Consider the following 18,748-nt stretch of genomic DNA (forward strand, 5'->3'; position numbering starts at 1 on the left):
GTTGGCGTTTCATAATACTCGCGCGGGCGCGCTAGCGCTGCTTTTGAAGTTGGCGCCTCGGCGCGATTGTATTTCTTCAATAAATTTTATTTACTAGTTGTAACACCTTGTCATTATTTCGTATTATTGACGGCGCCTCCAGGGCACCAAAGCGGCAACGGGAACACCAAAGCTAGAACCAGGGCTGGATTGGGCTCGCCGAAGCCTGTGCATGCCAAGGGGGTATAAGATCGCGTGCTCCGCGTACACCGCGTGCTTGCGTCGTGTTTCAGCAACACGAACTCTCAACGTCGCGCGCTTTACGCCTTAAATACGCCTTGAATAATGGTCCTTTTCTCTATTTCTTCCGCAATTCCAACACGAAATTCTAAAGGCCAGTTACCGACTGACGAAGAAAGATCTCGATTGAAAAAACTGCTCCGCAGGGCTCGAACGAACTTTTCTGCGGATTTCCTCCCGTAGCGTGTTAGCCGTAGTCTGCTACGGCAGGCCCACCACCGGCAGCGCCACCGTCGAGGCAGCGCCGAGCGGAGGAGGAGGGAAGTGAATGGCGCTACTTTGGGAGATTGAGGGGTTTTAGCTTCGGCAAGCTTCGGCCACGTCCATTGCCATGTGATCTTAACGTCACAGCTCAAGGCGGTTCACCATTGGTTGCCACTCTAGTCGCTCGCAAAATTTTTCAAACGTTTATATCGTGATCGCTGCGGCGCGTGTCGCTCGGAAAACTTGTATTGGGAAAGGAGGTATACTCACGCGATGGGCACCACGCCGTTTCTGGCCCAAAATCACTTGCATGTGAAACAGGTTGCTCAGATCGGCATACATCTGAGGACCTTTTGCATATTATAACGGTGCGCTCTGTAAGCTGCAGTGAATGTGTTTCGTTAGCAGGCAAGGATGCTACATCATACCTGCTAACATGGCGAGATCAAAAATCGGGAGACATTTTATTCGCGCCAACGGGGGGGTTCAAACTTTCAGGCAGTGTTCGACGAGTCCTTTTGCAGGGACCTTGCAGTAGCAGGCTTTGCTCGCTTCAAAAATTTTTCAGAGTAGCTTTGCTCAAAACATGGTCCAGACTGACGGCCCTTCACTAGCAGCAGGTGTTGGAGAGGAAAGTTGGGCGAGTTGGTATACATTCATAATGGGAACAGCACGAACAAGACGATGATGGAGTGAAATGACACAGGACGAGCGCTGTCCTGTGTCATTTCACTCCTTCGTCGTCTTGTTCGCGCTGTTCCCATTACGAACGTGTTGGAGGGTTGTGTTGTACATTGATGTGCGGAATTCAGCCATAGTTTTTCGCACCGTGCTAAAATCCTCTCACACTCTGCCTTGCTATGCGATATCATGAGTAAATCGAGCATCACCTTAGCAACTCGGTGAAACGCGTTTTCCATCAGTGCTTTTGATTTTTCCAACCATAGACCACTGCACATCCCACTTTTCTTCATTCAGAATGTGCTCTTGAAGATTGTACGCCTGTAGTGTGGCAAACTCAGCTTCGAGAGCATCTAAAGCATCTTCAACAGATTCATTGGAATTTCGGGGCAGCAGCTGAGGGAAACTGAATAAAAAAACGAAGACTCGAGAGCGATGCCTGTGAAATAAATTTCAGGTTGGCTACCTCCGCATTCATCCACATCCATAACGCTTTGCCTCGTCGCATTTCGGAAACATTTTCCGTAGAAGAGGCCCAACGTGGTAGCCGACACTAAGGGGTAGGTTGTGTTCGACGAGGAATCCCGTAAACAGGCACTCCAGACGTATGACGCTGTCGTCACAGTTGTTCCGGAGAAAGTTCACCATGTTGTTTTGCTGCTCAACGGTGCACCGTGGAAACATGCAGTTTCAAGTTGCCTTTGCCACCGTGTGCTGACGTCGCATCCACACGTCGTACAAAATGCGTAAGGTTCTCCTTTTCTTGATGTCAAAAAGCACGGAAATTCAGAAGTATAAGATCGCAAAAACTTCTGCAAATACCTTTTCTTGGGCTTTGATAGCGCCATGGCATCAAACACACGAGGATTGTAACTTTACACGGTGCACCGCATACACACGGCCTAGCCAACACTAATCATACACACAAGCAGCAACGCCTTGCAAGCAGCAGCAACAAGATGCACCATGGAGGAAGGCCTGCATGAAATGCAAGAGCTACATTGGCTCCGACTTTGGTCGGCTTACTAGGCACCATAGTCGGCTGCTTAGTTGATGATATTGATGGTGCTAGTGCGGCCGTTGTTGGTGATGCTGGCGATTACAATGTGGCTTTAGATTTCGCAGTGCCGGTTTTGCAAAAACCATTATTGCGCGAACAGAGACCACTTTTCGGGAGATGAGACAGTGATCGTACAATCGGAAAGTTTAGTAAAAAAATCTGGAGTCTCCCAGGCGAACCAGGAGGGTTGGCAGGTATGCTACATTCTGCGGCATTCTACCTACAATAAGCCTGCTATGCATGGAAGTGAATGCATCTAATAGGAATCGAACAGCCACAGATGGCAAATCTCAAGCTATACAGTCGAGTTAAAACATGCATGTCAAAAAGAAACAATGTGATACACGCAACTTTATTTTTCACATGAAGCTTCAAGAATTAAAAAGTAAAAAAATGTGCACACAAACACTTCTAAATTGAAGCACATGAGATGGAGCTGCTGGCTTGGATGGATTGCACCTACAAGAACTCAAGTATAACAAACCCACACACAACTGCATGAAATGAAATTATGAATGCCTGTTCTCATCAAAATGTGAGAAGCAGGTCCGAATGAAATTACTCAGCCCAGTTTACTTGGCAAGGCTGTCAGTTAGCTGCTTTGTGCAGAGGATAATGAGCAGTCATCTACAGCCAAATGATACAACCACAAAATACCCACTAATAACATACTAAAGCTTTGTTCAGAGATAATTATGACAATGACTGCATTATGTTTGTGACTTAATTATGACTATACTGTTAACAATAGAGAGAGATGCAAGTGAGAGAAAGGCAACTGTTAACAATATGTAAATCCAATGCGACCATGCATTTAACAGTGGCATCAAAGTTCGGTTCTCTACCAAGCACTTGTCTTGTGTAGCAGAGTAGGAAACAGACCGACAGCCCTTTCCTACAGTTCCTTAAGAAAAATATCCTAGCAGCAGCCAATAAGGATGAAGCGGGGAAAAAAAAGTAGCGATGAGTCATAGCCTGTTGGTCTATGAAAAGCAGTCGCTTTTGAAATGGGTATAAAACAAGATGTAATATTGTACAGCTATATTGCACTACGAAAAAAAAAAAAAAGCAACACTAATATCACACTGGAAGCAATCTGTGCTGCGTGCAACATTTTGGTACAATTGCAATGTCAAATTTTGTCAGTGAATGACGCCTCCTCCTCTGACCCCACCAAAAGCACATTTCTTATTCTTTGCATGCTTTACCTTTCCAACTATTTAGGCAAGCTGAAACATAACCATATATACTATGATTTATATTCAGACCACATAAATGATCCAAATGAATGCCATACTTGTTTACATTATTTTACTGATCTTAAAGGAAATGATGTCTTAAAGGAAAATGCAGTGTCTTTAATTGCTCTTCCCATATTTAACAGCCAGCGAAAACATATTTCCAAGTGTAACAACCAGCAATACACCTGAGCAGCAGGTCAGCATGCCTCCTATTTCAAGACAGCAAGTAGTATACCCCCCAGAATATACCCCCCAGAAACATAAGCAGCTGTGTCACATACACAGGACCCAAAAGGTTCTTCAGATGCTGTGGTGTTTACAATGAGATCAAGAAAGTGATACTCAAGAAAACAAAGCAGCTGCATGCTGTACCACGGAATGCTGTAAACCTTGTGAGCCCTGTTGTTATAGATTGTTCACCCAAGTTGATGTTCATTACTGACTAAACATTTGCACTTTGTAACACACCATTCAGTTCATACCCACATCCCCTTTGCACGAAACAGCAAGTAAAGATACAAAACATCAGGTCCCAGTAAAAAAAAAAGAAAGAAAACGGAAAAAAAAAGCAAACAGTTAACCTGACACCAGTGCACTTTAGTAAGGCATATGTTGACTCTTCAGAACAAGCTCTTCAAAATGGAGGCTGCACCAGCATCCTGTGTTACTTGGGTTGTTCATCTGCAAGCTTTCCTTTTGAATCTCGCTTTTCTGGTTCGCTGCTGTAGGCCCACTTGCAAACAGAACCATCCCACTGAAACCAAGACCAGCTGTTAGCTTCATGCATAATCTTGCTCATTTGCTGCATCAATTGCACATCGACAAATTTGTGCCCCAAGGCACAAGATACTGAATGCCTTGGTGAAGCCTCTGTCCTTGCCAAGTCACAGATTGTGGCACAATTTAGCACGACCTTGGGAAATGACAGCAGTTTCTGCTATGATTTTGGTGCAGACATTCATGCCTTCTTCCACTTTTTTTTTTTTGTGTTTCAACATACAACATGAGCCTTTACTTAGAATAACGCTAACTATTGCAAACGCTAAACATAGTCAACTTCCGTTAATTCTACTTTGACAGGACTGATGGAATTGATTGAATTATCGAGCGGGTGGAATTAAAAGAAACAGAAAAAAACGTCAAACTGTAAAATATCACTGCTTCACTGGGCAACATTTATCTAATTCTAGTGCACACCCAGTTTTTATGGGTTCACAGCAGAGAGCAATGCGTACCCAAATCTAATGTGCACCCAATTTTGCAATCAGAAAGATCAAAATTTGTCTTCACAGAATAGGAATTTATTTACACTTTATATCTATCGTCTTTAATCTCACACAGCCCTTTACTGTTGTTTGCATACAACAGGTTGCCCTTCTTATGGTCCACTACATTTAACACCCTGCATTTCTCAAACCACTCTGCTATGTAGAATAGCAAATGAGATAGTGGTCCATGTCTAGACTAACTACTTCGCCAGTTTCTGGAGCACCAAAAACATGCGAATATGACTCTGTTGCCACTGGCTTAGGATACAACAATATATTTCATACTAAAAAGGTTTTTGCTATTAAAACTTGAAAATAGCGTGCCACCGCCGCCATCTTACATGATAATTTCTTCTGCTGCCATTCTGTGATGAAAATGGCGATGATGCTGGCTCTGACAGCAGGCTGTTGCTAACAATGCAAATGCAGTTTCCGTTTCATATCTGAATGCGTCCGAGGCAATTTTCAAACCAATATTTTTCCAAAAAGCACTCGCTAGAATTGAATAAGTATGGATAACTTTCATTGTGAGCAGCTGTTCTAATTTCAAAATCTGTTGAAAATCAATGTTCACAACATGATATGGCTTGTCTTTTATGCATTCACCATCTTCTAGCACTGCCAAGAAAGATGCTGCAGCTATTTGGGTCACAATAGGGGCCCATCAGTTCTAAGGCTGTAATTGCTAACTTAAGTCAATCACATTTTTGAAGTATCTAATTTTAACCAGTTATTTCTTCCTGTAACATGTACAGAACTTCGACGATACAATCTGTGCAATGAAAGTACTCACAGATGAGCTGACCAGTACAGGCAGGTAAGGATGCCATGACACATCTCTCACACAACCCCTGTGGCCAGACAGAACAGTTGCCACTTTTCCGGTTAAAATGTCATAGACTGAAAAGAGAAAAGAACAAGTCAAATATACATGACTGGATGTAGCCGCATCTTTCAGAAAGCATTAATACCACACACATGAAATCAGCTTCCTATTTACAATGAAGCGGATAGCATTGACTACTTTGTAGAAACTTATTCCAACCTTAGTGCCCCTCCACAACACTGGGTTAGGCTAGTAATATTTCCTTTACATAGTGTCCAAATGCAAAGATAGTAAAGTATGGTATTGTTTAAAAATCTGCCAGAGGCCAAGCCTGTTTGCAGCAAGACTGCATGCAAAGGTAAATGGCTAAGGCTTGTACACAACTTTTTGAGAAGAAATCTAATGGTGAATTCCAATGGCAGATTTGGAGCACATCCGGTAGTAGTTTTCCTGTTCCTTGTGGAGCAAGTCTATTGCATTGAAAAATTGAGAGTGCCTCTTGTATCTTTCATTGGTGGATTGGGAGCAGCTCCACCACTAGATACACTCCATGGAGCAGTGCCGTCTACTCCGCAAAAAATTGATGGAGTCCACCGGATGTCACTCTTTACTCTTCATGTCAGGCCACCCACAGCCAACATAACAATATGGCGCGCACGCCCGCGAATACGAATCGTGCTCTCTTGGAAGCAACGAGTGGTGCTTCACATTGTCAACTTGCGCTTTTACTGCTTGTGGAGAGTGTTGCTTCATCTAGCGCAAGTTCTGAATCGACCAGCGGGGACTCAAGCTACGAAGAAGCTTTGGAAGCTAGTGTATTCAAGCAAGCTTTCGAGATCACATTTCATCCGCCGAGCAAGAGACTAAAGGTTGCACGTTTCAGTATTCGGAAAGAGGTAACAACGGTTCCTTTGTGGAAGTTCGCATTTTACCAGCCTTTATTTTTGTTGATGAAATGCAGTTCCGAAGGCATTTCAGGCTGCCTCGATGTGTTGCCACCGAACTGATTGCAGGCTTTGCTGCATCTGCGATGTTTCCGACGCACAATCACGGCCACTAGAGCGCAGGATGCTAGAATGAAACACAAATCTTCTAGACACAAAGCGCATGCGAGTTCAAGCCAAAAAGGCCAAAAATGATGACAAACGCAAGGAATGCTGGGCGCTTTCGGAAGTAGATGTACCTAGCGGACCCTGCCAATTGCTCTGACAGGACTGCCTGTGTTTCAATCGCAGATTTCATTCTGTTGACCTCCGACGTAGCGGAGTGCTCCACTCCAGCGCAGAGTTCGTTGGCCACTCCAAATCTGCCATTAGAATTCACTATAAAAAAGTTTACCATGTACTTTGAACAATCTTACAAAGTGCTTTATCAGTGGTGCTTTTGGGGATGTAAATGTTATGGCATTAGCTCTTTAAACAGAGGCTTACAAAAAGAAAAGCCAAAAATTGGCGTTCCAAGTTCCACGAAAAAAACTATGTGACAATTGTCTATACTCCAAACATTCCCCCAGAGCTAAGGTGAAATGACAGCATGATACATACAGCTGTGAAACCATCCCTTTACAGGGTGCATAATGAATAAATTTGCTTATGATGCAACAATGGAACATATAAAGTTTTCTGTTTTTCAGTCCACGATGGCATCCACACCAGCTTGGATGCTAAACTCCCATGGTACACAGTGTGCACTGTCTCAAAACTGAGCAACATTTGCATGCTAGTCTACAAAACAAAACTACAAACAAAACTACAAAGGTGTAAAATTTTCTATTCATAACTATATCTTGTTTCAACAGGATGCCACTGTTTTCACACTTCACCATGTACCTGCTCTTATTTCAGTTTCTTTGAGATAAATAATGTACAGTCACCTCAGGCAAACTTAGCTTCATTTTCCCTCCAATTTCAATCCTCTCTGTCTCCTTGCCTATGCAGTTCTTGTCCCTACACATTATGTGGACGAAGCATATTCATAAATTTGGATCTTGGTTGCAGCGTCTGATATTTTGACTGTCAATTCAGTGTGGCAGTTATAGAATATCTTTACTCATCCCACTGCAATACACCTCAGCATCTTCCTTTCATCCATTTAGAAGTTTCGAATGTTGAGTGTCTTTGTACAAAGCATTTGACTGAAACTTTACAGAGATTTTCTTACTGTACAAGGTACAGTTGAACCTCGCAATAACGAAATTGTCGGGGAAAGCGAAAAAATTCGCTTTCGCAAGAATTTTGTTGTTGTGAAATGAGACAGCACAAATAGGTAATGCGTCGCAGAATGGAACTTTACTATCAAAATTCCATGAGCCTACTTTGGCAAACTTTGCTTGATGATATAGAACCGCATTGCTGACAGTACAAAGTTCACCACATGCATCGATCAGCAGTGGCAGCGCTGCTGTAGAGCAGTATTCTCGGTCAACTGCTTTTGGAAACACGATAACTTTTGCGAGCTTTTGCGTAACTCTACACCAGATGCAGAGCAACAACGTGGATTTCTCCAGCGCACGCTGTCGCCCATAGACGCCAATGCGTCCAGTGCCGAGCTCGAAAGTGATCGCATCTCGTATATCCGAAGGCTATCGATCGACATCCGGCTCCTTCGCGCAAATCTATGTCTAGCGCTGAATCCACACGCAATGCCTGTGGAGTGGCACCAAAACCGGCATTCTTGAAGCAAGGGATGCGTATTCCCAACCGATAGCTCCATCACAGCCTGATTACTGGTGCTCCATGCTGCGACCACCATATCAAGCGCCATAAACAATTCCATGTTGGTTGGACGTGGATTTCCTTGCATTAGCTGCATTTTTCTCACCGAGGCGCACGTTACGCACTGCACTAGGTGTGCAAAAACCGTCATCACATGTCGGTGGCAATGTGTGTGCCGCTTTGAATGGGTGATAATCATACAACATGGCAGCCGTGACGTGTTTCCGGCTCACACGATCGCTCCTGGTGCTTGGCTGTTTTTGTGAACAAAAATGGTGGCGCCCATGCAAGTGTAATGTGTGGGTATTTTACGCAATTTTAGTGCAAAACAATCACACTTGAGCACATTTTGAAGCCTGCTAGCCTTGCGTGAGTAGGTAATGTGCAGGGTTACGTTGCGGCAAATTTCGTTTATGTGGGATTACTGTAGCACAGCAACACTGTTGTCGCGAGGTACGAAATGTACTGAATCCTATGGGCGTTCGCCGGGGATACGCAAATATTTCGTTTTCGCGGGGTTTTGTTATCACGAGTTTCTACTGTACACCTTTTAGACAGCAAGTGCACACTGCAAATAAATATAGAATGTGCTGTTTCAACATCCCATCACGGCTGCACTTGAGAAAAGTTAAATTGACTGTGCCAAGACAGCTGTTTTCGTGAGCTCAGTTTACCTTTCAGGCAAAAAGGTAGAGCTGATAGCAGAACAAGCTTGCCAAGTAGTGTCACAACAATTAGGCTGCCTAAACAACAACCCCAACGAGAAGCTAAAGCAATATGAAAAGGGAATTAGATCTGCAGTCATTGATAAAAGCCCTTCTCATATTGTAATCATGACATATTGTAGTGCCATTCATTTTTGGCAGAGAAATGTAGTGAGATGTCATATTGGCAACAAAATACCCCATAAAATGTAAGCAGCAATGTGAATCATTACTGTGTGTAACCTGTGATGGCATGTCTGTATCAGCAAACATAGCAGAGCACACACACTCTCTTGTCCGTGATAATACTTCTCAGAAAAAAAATAAAGAAGGCTTTGGAATATGCAAGAAGTATTTTCACTGACCAACCACGCGGCCTGAAGCACAGCCAGTGTAGATGAACTGCTGCCCTGTTGTGGCAGCAGGTGAAAAATGGCATCGAATGAGGGTCTGCAACACTGTGTGGCCCTGGTAGGTCATCAAAGATGTGTCTCCAGGCAGCTTTTCACAGAGGTCGAGAACTTCAAGGAACGCAAGAAAATAACATGTTCAGTCAAAACATTATAAAGAATGTCAGGACAAACAAACTATAAATGCATGTTACATGCAAGTGAATACAGTGAAAACACCAGCAGAGTTCATTTGACACACGGCCCTCTATGCAATAATACAACTTAAAAGTGTCCTCAAATGATGATCTGAAAAGACTATGGCTCTAGTACAACATCAAAGATGTCACCAGGCAGCTTGATAAGCATTAAGGATAATGTTGCAGGTATGCAACAACTTTTGCATGCAAAATCCTTGACTTCCATGCAGAAATTTGGTAAAACAATATACAGTGAAACCTCATTAAACCGTTGTAGGCCGGAGCTCGGAAAAAGTACGTACTAAATGGTAGTATTGCTTAACCGAAATAGCATGAGATCGGCCACTTGTCAATGAACTCGGAAAGAGTGCGATGAAAGGGAAAAAAAACATGCAGTATTTATTCACTTTGAGCGACAGAAGTGTTATTTTCGTTTGATCCCGCAGCGGCCTAGCAGCGATGACAGCGGCCTCATACTGAAGCTGCGAGCCAGCTTTTCAGCCAGCCCCTTCTTCTCCACAACCACTCGCATGGCAGATTCCTCGTTGGCATTGCATGTTCTTCATGCACGCGGGCGGTAGCGCTGCAGAAGTTGCGGGGTGCCTTTTTCATTGCGGGGGTGCTGTTCTCATAGCGATGATTGCATTCATGAGGCTGATGTAACGCGCAGCTTTTGCCACTGTCGGGCCTGAATCGCCCGTGCTGTCGCTTTCTGTGTCGTCCTCATCACTGTCGCTAGTCGACACTTCGGCAACAACAGAGGCAACGATGGCAAAAAGTCAAACTTTGTAGCTGACATCTCTTTGCGGTTGCAGCAGCACTGCCAAGCAACTTCTTTACATTCCAAATGCTACACACCGTAGTCAACAGTAGATCCTTGTCGCGTGCCAGCGCCGACTTCTTTGTATCACGTTCAATAGAACAAACGATGTCTAATTTTTCTTCTATGTTGAGCACTCGCCGTCTTTTTTTATCCGACCTTCGACATGACGCGAATCCTTCATTGCACAACGCCACAACTATGCTACAACGCTCTCTGGCACGGCGCCGAAATTATGTTGATGTTGATGTGGCTTCACGCGCAAACGCACAAAGCGCTTGGAGGTCCGGGCCGCCCGGTGGAGATGACGCACTGCCGTGTTAGCACAACGAAAAGTGGAAACACTACGCGGTAACCAATATGTACGCAATAAGGTGGTATGGTTTATGCGGATACAAAACACATTATGTTCAATGGCTGCTGAGTTGGGGATTTGACTTTACTACTTTTAAAAGGAAACTACTGTTTAAGCGGGTATGGTTTAATGAGGTTTTACTGTATAACAATGTTAACTGCCTCTAAGTGTGCCACAGCTCCAGAATTGAGCTTGAACATAGTGCTTGTATGTTCATCACTATTGTGTTGTAATTAAGGCCTGGTCAAAGCCACAAAAATGCAAAGCAAAATTAATATATATGATTACAGCAGTTTTTACCAGAAGGAGCATTCACTGCAATACAGTAGAATGTCATTACATTAATATGTAACCACAACGAGGCACTTAAAAGAACGTTATTACTTTTCTAAACAAATTAAATGAAATTTGCACTAATATTGCCCACCTTGATACTTCTCTAGTATTAAGGTGGGCATTTTTTTATTACTAAGCTTTAGAACCTATAACTTTGCTTCAAAATCGCCTAGAACAATAAGCTTACTATGAACATTCAGAATCACTTCTTTGTGTCGTAGTTTACCGTGAAAGTTTATGTTAATTTGCTAATTAGGCCATAAACAAAGAACGAACTCTTTTGGGTATCATAAAATACCTATACTAGGAAAACACATATTGCATTTTTGAAATCAGCTGGTAACAATAAATTAATTGCAAATTTCATTCAAACTGTTTAAAAAAAGTAGTGAAGTTATTTATGTGCCTCATCCCCATTTACGAGGTAATAACAGTTACGCTGTAGGTGCGGTGAATCCCTGACCCAGTCTCCATAGAGCTTAATATATCGGCTGAATGCTCAGGCCATAGTGGCCTGCCATAGACTACCAGTTAGTGTGTACCATTATCACTTTTTATCACATGGAGTTTCATTGAACTGCCTTGATGCACAGTGTTTTTGATGCCACAAAAGATTTTTATGGAGAGTGCAGGGATCACTACAGCAATAATTCTGGCTTTGACATTGCTGTTGCATGCTACCAATGCTTTTAAATGCACTTATTAACTCAAACATTCCTTTTACCAGTGCTTCAAATACATATCTACGCAATTACATTATTGGTTGCCACACCACAGATGCAGCTCCTTAACATCAGGCTTTAGCCTCTGACTCTGCATACATGCCAGTACGTATTCTACAATGTTTCATTACAAGCATTGTCCCTTTATTAGATTTTTTATTTTACTGGTTGCTGAAATCTTGTGCAAGTGCTTTTGTACTGTACTCGGAGAATGAAACGTTACAGAAGAACTTTAAATTAAAAACTCCGTATGTGCAATTACTCAAGAGTGCAAGTCATGTTGCTACAAATCTGGTCACTAAAGGTGACGGAGATTATAACGCGACAGCGTTAAGGAGCTCGTGTCGCAGAAACGCCGGTGTCGTCGGCGTCAGCGGGGTTGGCCGTGAGCGATAAATCCCAGAAGGCACTTCATAAATAAAAAACATCTTGCAAGATGGGCTGGTGGGAATCGAACCAGGGTCTCCGGAGTGTGAGACGGAGACACTACCACTCAGCCACGAGTTCGCTCCTTCTAAACGGGACAAAATCACCTCTAGTGAATGCGGTGTTGCCTTAGAAACGTGCCGCAGAAAGTTATACTGCGGTGTATATCGGTAATTATGACCATGTAACTTACAGAAGTCGCAGTTTCACAAGTAGCGAAGTACGTTTCCGCTAAATTTCTTCTGCGCTCTGCGCACACGCAGAGCCATCTTGCGGCAAACACAGAAGACCTCCTCCTCGCAATGTATGGCGCTGCCCCGACACGTGGCGCGCCACTCGCCCCATGACCGCGTCCGCCTGCATAGTGCGTCGTGGCCCGGCTATCTCTGCCGATCGCGACGTTTGGCTGGCGTAGCGCGTTTGAGTAGGTGGTGTGAACGGGGTGCGATAACGCTATCGCGTTCCACTCTTGAAGGCGAAGCTTAAGTGTCCTCCAATTTTTGGTCTAAGTGTACGAGCCGAAATTACGCTGTCACACTAACTGAAGACAGTGGAAGCTAAAGTATGCACATTAGTTAGTCCTAAACTGACGTGTTTTATTCCGCGAGTATAGAATGTGTGTGGCATGCACGAGGTCAGACGAAATATCTTTTTTTTTAGTTTTCCCATATACATAATTATTTCCTATTAAAGAAAAGGTATCCTTGGTGTCTTGATATTGAGTATAACATATATGATGTTTCTTACTGCAGCTTTCTGTAAAAGGCGCGAGACCTACATTAAGCTTTTTCTTGCTTGACTTGAATCTGGAGGCACAATAGCAGCCACAGCATAAACACAGCCTATCGCCATCAACCCTACTGTGGGCGGCACCTTTACGTATTTGCTGGTAGGGTTGCCAGACTTAATAAGCATATTGGGCTACTACTTATCCCCTCTGGCGTCAAAATTTTGGCTTCGACTGCATGGCTATTTTTGGGCTATACTTCTTTTCGTCATTTAGTCAATACATAGGTGTAAATAAAATACAAAAAGTCATGCTTCCCAGCAATTAAATGGAGTCACCTTTCCACAGACACCTGTGCTGCTGAAGTGAGTACCCTTGTTCATTCTGCTACAATGATATGAATGACAATTTTTCAATTTGTGAGAGTGAAACTATTTGGAGAGCTTTCAGTGTGGCTATGCGTGTGGTTTCAGTGTTATTTTTTTAAGGTTTTCAGTGTGGTTATGCTATGTTCCCACCAGGCACATACTAACAATGTTTCACTGCACATAAAAATGAATTTCCAGACAATTACTCACGTTTCTTGGGTACACGTTGCCACCGGTAGTCCCAGTTCTGACAGGCTACTGCCATTTTCGTTGCCTAAAGCACAAAAAGTACACAAATAAAAAATTGTGATATTGCTTGCAGGAGGTGAACAGTGCAAGAACTCAAACTGGCAATAGGCCATGGTCTTGCATCTAAAGCACTTTGGCACATTGGTATGCCCTAAAGCTGTGCTGCATGTGTGATGGTAAGCAATCAATGTGTGCATACGGTTGCCAATTTGCATCCACAAAACTACGAGCTAATGAAGTAGTTCAGTTGGAGTAAAGCTTGTCCCAAATTTTCAAATGCCTCGATAATTGCTGTTTCACTGACTAGAATTTCTAAGTACTATACTGCAAAATTGCAAAAGTCACAGTGCCAAATGACCTTCTGAGCAAAAAGTGATATTATATGGCCGTGTTACCAAATGGCAAGAGAAAGAGAGGTACATGGCATACTATTTTAACCAAGCAGCTGTCTATAAGAACCTGCGAAAGAATTTGTTTTACAGACCTGGATACCATCCTTGGACGAAAACGCTCGCATATCCCAAAGCTTGATTGTTTGATCTTTAGAGTTTGTGATGAGGTACCTGGCATCATTCTGTAAAGTTGACAGAAGTATTACACACACTGTCAACAGCACTACTCAGGTGCCTAATAACCTACCTTAGAATCAACAAAGGTAATGCCATTGCTATGTCCCGCAAGGATACCCACTGGCTTAGGATCTCTCTCACTAAGCGTCCTTCGGTCCCAAACCTGCCAATATAATGCAAAAGAGAGCACAAGTAGAGAGAAACACATTACAAACATATGCATGCACTTCCCCACAAGACACCTGGCTTTTAAAACTTCATTATCTATACACAGCACTATAGTGTTTCATCAATTTTTCAAAGCATAGCATTAGCAAAATTTGAAACCAAGGATCATGGCAAGAAAATGGAGGAATAAGTAAACTAAACTGCCAGAACACAATCAAACATTCATTATGTAATGCGGTTTAATTACAAAGCCACAATGATAGACAGGCAGGTCTATTGATCGAGCATCAGGCACTGAGCATGCAAGCTCTATCCCCGAGCAAGGCGTTAACGATTTGCCCGAAGCAAACACCTGTCTTCTTCACAACTTCCCCCTCAGAGAAGAGAGTGCCATCCTGGCGACTCAAGAGGAGGAGAGGATGACTGGGTTGTAGTACGGTTTGAGTCTTGAGTTGCTGTACATGCACCATCTTGCATCCATGATGTCATAAAGGGACACTAAAGGCAAATACTAAGTCGACGTGGACTGTTTAAATACCGTTCCAGAAACCTTGCAACGCTTGTTTCGTGCCAAGGAAATACTTAGTTTATGAGATAACTGCACCTGAAGGGTCCGAATATTTTTATCGCAATTCAAATCTCCTGCCCCCAACCGGGGCACGCTGACGTTGCATACACCCATCACCGCCCCTTGCTGCTGTCAGTGAGTAAAATGGCGGCCGACAGACGGCGGTACAGTTTTTCCACAAAACGCAAACACGCGGCCATGGAGAAACCGAACCAAGACAGAGCGGTGGATTTACTGCTGCAGCTGCTTTTGGTCAAGTGGCGTGAACCATTCGGGCATCTTGCGACATCACATGAAAGTGGTATTCTCTGCTACGTACAGGTTGTGCGAGTTTTGTGAGGCAGCAAATCCAGTGCAGCAGTTCAACAAAACTACTGAAACGCGAAAGCACGGGTGGTGCAGAGTCGAGTGAAAATGAAACCTTTCAACTGCCCGCGTCATTGTCAAACGTAAAGTCAATGAGTTCTACTTTCTAAAAATGAATTAGAACGGGACAAGTAGCATTTTCTTTCATCTTATAATGCAATACAATGATGTTTTTATAACAAGTGGTTGAGTACTGGTGACAGAACATAAATGAGGATTGCCTTCATCATCGGGCAAGCACTTGAATGTCCTGGGAGAGTCCCTAATTGTGTCCTGCATTTACCTCAATTTCTCGATTCCTAAGGCTCTGTGTGCAATAATATTGGTGCCTTAAGGGATTCTCGAGCACTAATGCATCACTTTAGCTTGACTTACTGTCTGCCTCTAGTGCCCCTTTAAGTCAGCGGATGGCGTGAGCAGCTCGAGGATGTAATTGACAGGGGATGTCTGTTGCAAGACATGGTAGGGATCGTGGTACATGGCGAAGAGTTTAGAGGAAAGACTGGGAGTGGTCGAAGGTATCCAGAGCCAGACTAAAGAGTCCGGCTGATATGCTTTGGTGGGTCTGTCGTGTCTGTCGCCATCGTGACGGAACTTTCGCTGTCGGTCTTCAGTTGTAAAAGAGCAGGCGAGCTGGTGGCATTCCTCGGCGTATCTGGAAGCCCGAGACAGCGACGTACACTCAGATGGATCAGGTCAGTAAAGGAGAATCATGTGGAGTGTACAGGAAAGTTCATGGCCATATATGAGGAAGAATGGGGAAAAGCCTGTCGTGGCCTGTGAGGCGGTGTTGTAGGCATAAGCCATATATGGTAAAATGAGGTCCCAGTTGGTGTGGTCGGATGCAACGTACATGGATAGCATGTCACCCAAAGTGCAATTAAATCGCCCAGACATGGCATTAGTCTGCAAGTGATAGGCATTAATGGTCTGATGGACGGTATGGCATGCAGTAAGGAGTGTGTTAACTACCTCGGAAAGGAAGACACGTCCTCTGTCATTCGGAAGTTCCCGGGGCACGCCATGGCGAAGTAAGAAGTGTTGCACGAGGAAGGACGCAACGTCGCGGGCTGTGGCAGTTGAGAAGGCAGGTGTTTCTGCATAACGTGTCAGGTGACCCATGGCAACAACAATCCAGTGATTCCCAGGAGTGTGCAGGGCAGAGGGACGTAGAGGTTGACGCTGACGCAGTTGAATGGCCGAGAGGGACACGGAATTGGCTGTAAGGGACCACAAGGATTGTAGGCAGGAGACTTGTGGCGTTGGCATGCTGAACATGAGCGGATGTACTCTGGAAAAAAGTGTTAATCCCACGCCAATAAAAGCACAAGCATAGCCTGATGTAAGCTTTGAAGATGCCAGCGTGGGTGCATTGTGGGTCCGCATGGAAAGCAGAGCATACATCTGTGCGGCGGTGGCGAGGGACGAAAACCACTTGTGACCGTTGTTGTGACGATAGAGCAGTCCATTCCATACCGCGAAGTGAGAAGCTTGACGGTGAAGAACATGAGAAGGGCAAGTCGCTGAGGGGTTAGAAAGGCAGTCCAAAAGAGCAGTAATCCACAAATCTTTGTGCTGCTCCGCAGCCATATCGATGAGCGCTGGTGATGAAAACATCGAGTTGATGGCAGAAAGGCAAGTTGTGTCCCTTGATATGGGCGAGCAAAAGAGCACCCGTGTCGGTGTGTTTATGGCCAGACCGATAGACAAAGCGTGCGTCGAAGTCCTGTAACCGGAGGGCCCAGCGGGCAAGGCGGCCTGATGGGTCTCTCAATGTTGACCGCCAACATAGGGCGTGATGGTCGGTAACGACATCAAAGGGATGGCCATACAGGTATGGTCGAAATTTTCCAAGGGCCCAAATGATAGCTAAGCACTCCTTTTATGTAACGGAGTAATTCGATTCGTCCTTGGTTAGTGTCTTGCTCACGTAGGCTACTACATATTCGCTGTACTTTTGTGCGGAGCGTGCACAGCCCCAAGTCCTAAACCACTGGCATCCATGTGAACTTCTGTGGGAGCCATGGGATTGAAATGGCGCAGTAAAGGTGGCAATCTGAGGTGACTGTGCAATGTTGTAAATGCACCATTTCAAGCTGGGGACTAGGTAGAAAGGCCGGTGTCGCTACACAGGAGTTCAGTCATGCTGGGCAGTATCGAAGACACATGTATTTTAGATACTATCTTAGATACTCTTTAGGTATCTTGTATCTGTATCATGATAGTCTGGCAAGATATGTATCAGTATCATTATTTCCAATACATGAAAGAACTAAGCCCTGCAGCTCCCGGAGCATCAGCTCCGGGAGTTACCCGACATAGAAATCCTCTGTTGACTGCAGTTATGCGCTGAAACCTTCTGGACATTCAAGTGGACGACGTTACCGTTATGGCCTTCAGACACAGGAGCGCAGATTTCAGTAATGAGTGTTGCTCTCTGTACTAAGCTCCACAAAGTTATTACACCTTCTATGCAGCGCACAGTACGGGTCACTGATGGCAGCATGCCAGCCGTTCTTGGAATGTGCACTGCCCGAGTATGTATTGCTGGCCATCAGACCACTGTTTTATTTTCTGTATTTGCGTGGTGTCCTCACGACATGATCCTCGGCCTAGACTTTCTCTCGACGCACTCAGCCCTTATCGACTGCTCCACAGGTATTTTTCAACTGGAAGTCCCTTTTTACGCCCATATAATATCCGACACTCCCAGATACTTGTGTTCTGTAGAGTTCCTCCATCTGCCACCGCAAGCTGCAACATACGTCCCTTCAAGCCCCTCTCCTTTTGTGTGCAATGGTGAATATGTTATTTCCCCCATTCTCGACGTGGTCCTGATGTACACTGTCGTCCTCCCGCACACTGTAGTCACCGTATGCAGAAACAAAACCTGCCTGCCTCTTTAGAACTTTGGATTATCTACCCATGTGCTATCTGCTGGTACCACGCTTGCCACCATGTAATCATTGCAGGAATGCAATATTCTTGTGTTAGCCGTTGACGGCCCTTGGAGTGATTCAGGCTGTTTCAGAGCCATCACGCTGCTATGTGCCGATTTCTAAAAAATATCTGCAGACCTCCCGCTTGTGCAAGCAGATCTTCGTCGGGTCTTGCTGTCCTGTTCAATATCTTTCAGCTCGAAAATTGCCCATTAGGTCAGACCACAGTTGTTAAGCAGAACATCCTAACTGGCGATGCAAAACTGATTCACCGGCACCCTTATCAGGTTTCCACCGTTGAACGCGACATAATCCAAAAAGAAGTAGAGAAAATGCTGGCCAAGGGCATCATCAAACCGTCCTCTAGTCCATGGGCATCTCCTGTTGTGTTGGTCAAGAAGAAGGACAACACCTGACGATCTTGTGTTGATTATCAACACGTGAACAAGATAACGAAGAAAGACGTTTATTGCATGCCCCGTATAGACAACGCGCTCAACTGTCTTCATGGCGCCCATTAACTCTCGTCTATTGACCTTTGTTCAGGTTATCGGCAGATTGCTGTTGAT

General features: G+C 44.4%; 1 protein-coding gene across 5 annotated transcripts in view; it reads right to left on the minus strand.

Annotated features, from left to right (window-relative positions):
• Nucleotides 1-2,555: 2,555 nt before the first annotated feature.
• LOC126544054 (DDB1- and CUL4-associated factor 11) overlaps nucleotides 2,556-18,748 on the minus strand; it is a 107,072-nt gene continuing 90,879 nt past the window's right edge. For all 5 annotated transcript variants that reach the window (XM_050191252.3, XM_050191254.3, XM_055061623.2 and 2 more), the window contains 6 exons: nucleotides 14,209-14,301; nucleotides 14,054-14,143; nucleotides 13,531-13,594; nucleotides 9,343-9,498; nucleotides 5,527-5,633; nucleotides 2,556-4,219 (listed from right to left, as the gene is read on the minus strand). In XM_050191252.3, the coding sequence (XP_050047209.1) occupies nucleotides 4,130-4,219; nucleotides 5,527-5,633; nucleotides 9,343-9,498; nucleotides 13,531-13,594; nucleotides 14,054-14,143; nucleotides 14,209-14,301 (600 nt within the window). In that variant the 3' untranslated portion in view covers nucleotides 2,556-4,129. The remainder of the gene's footprint in view (nucleotides 4,220-5,526; nucleotides 5,634-9,342; nucleotides 9,499-13,530; nucleotides 13,595-14,053; nucleotides 14,144-14,208; nucleotides 14,302-18,748) is intronic.

This window comes from Dermacentor andersoni, chromosome 1 (genome assembly GCF_023375885.2).
Source record: "Dermacentor andersoni chromosome 1, qqDerAnde1_hic_scaffold, whole genome shotgun sequence".
Classification (NCBI taxonomy): domain Eukaryota; kingdom Metazoa; phylum Arthropoda; class Arachnida; order Ixodida; family Ixodidae; genus Dermacentor; species Dermacentor andersoni.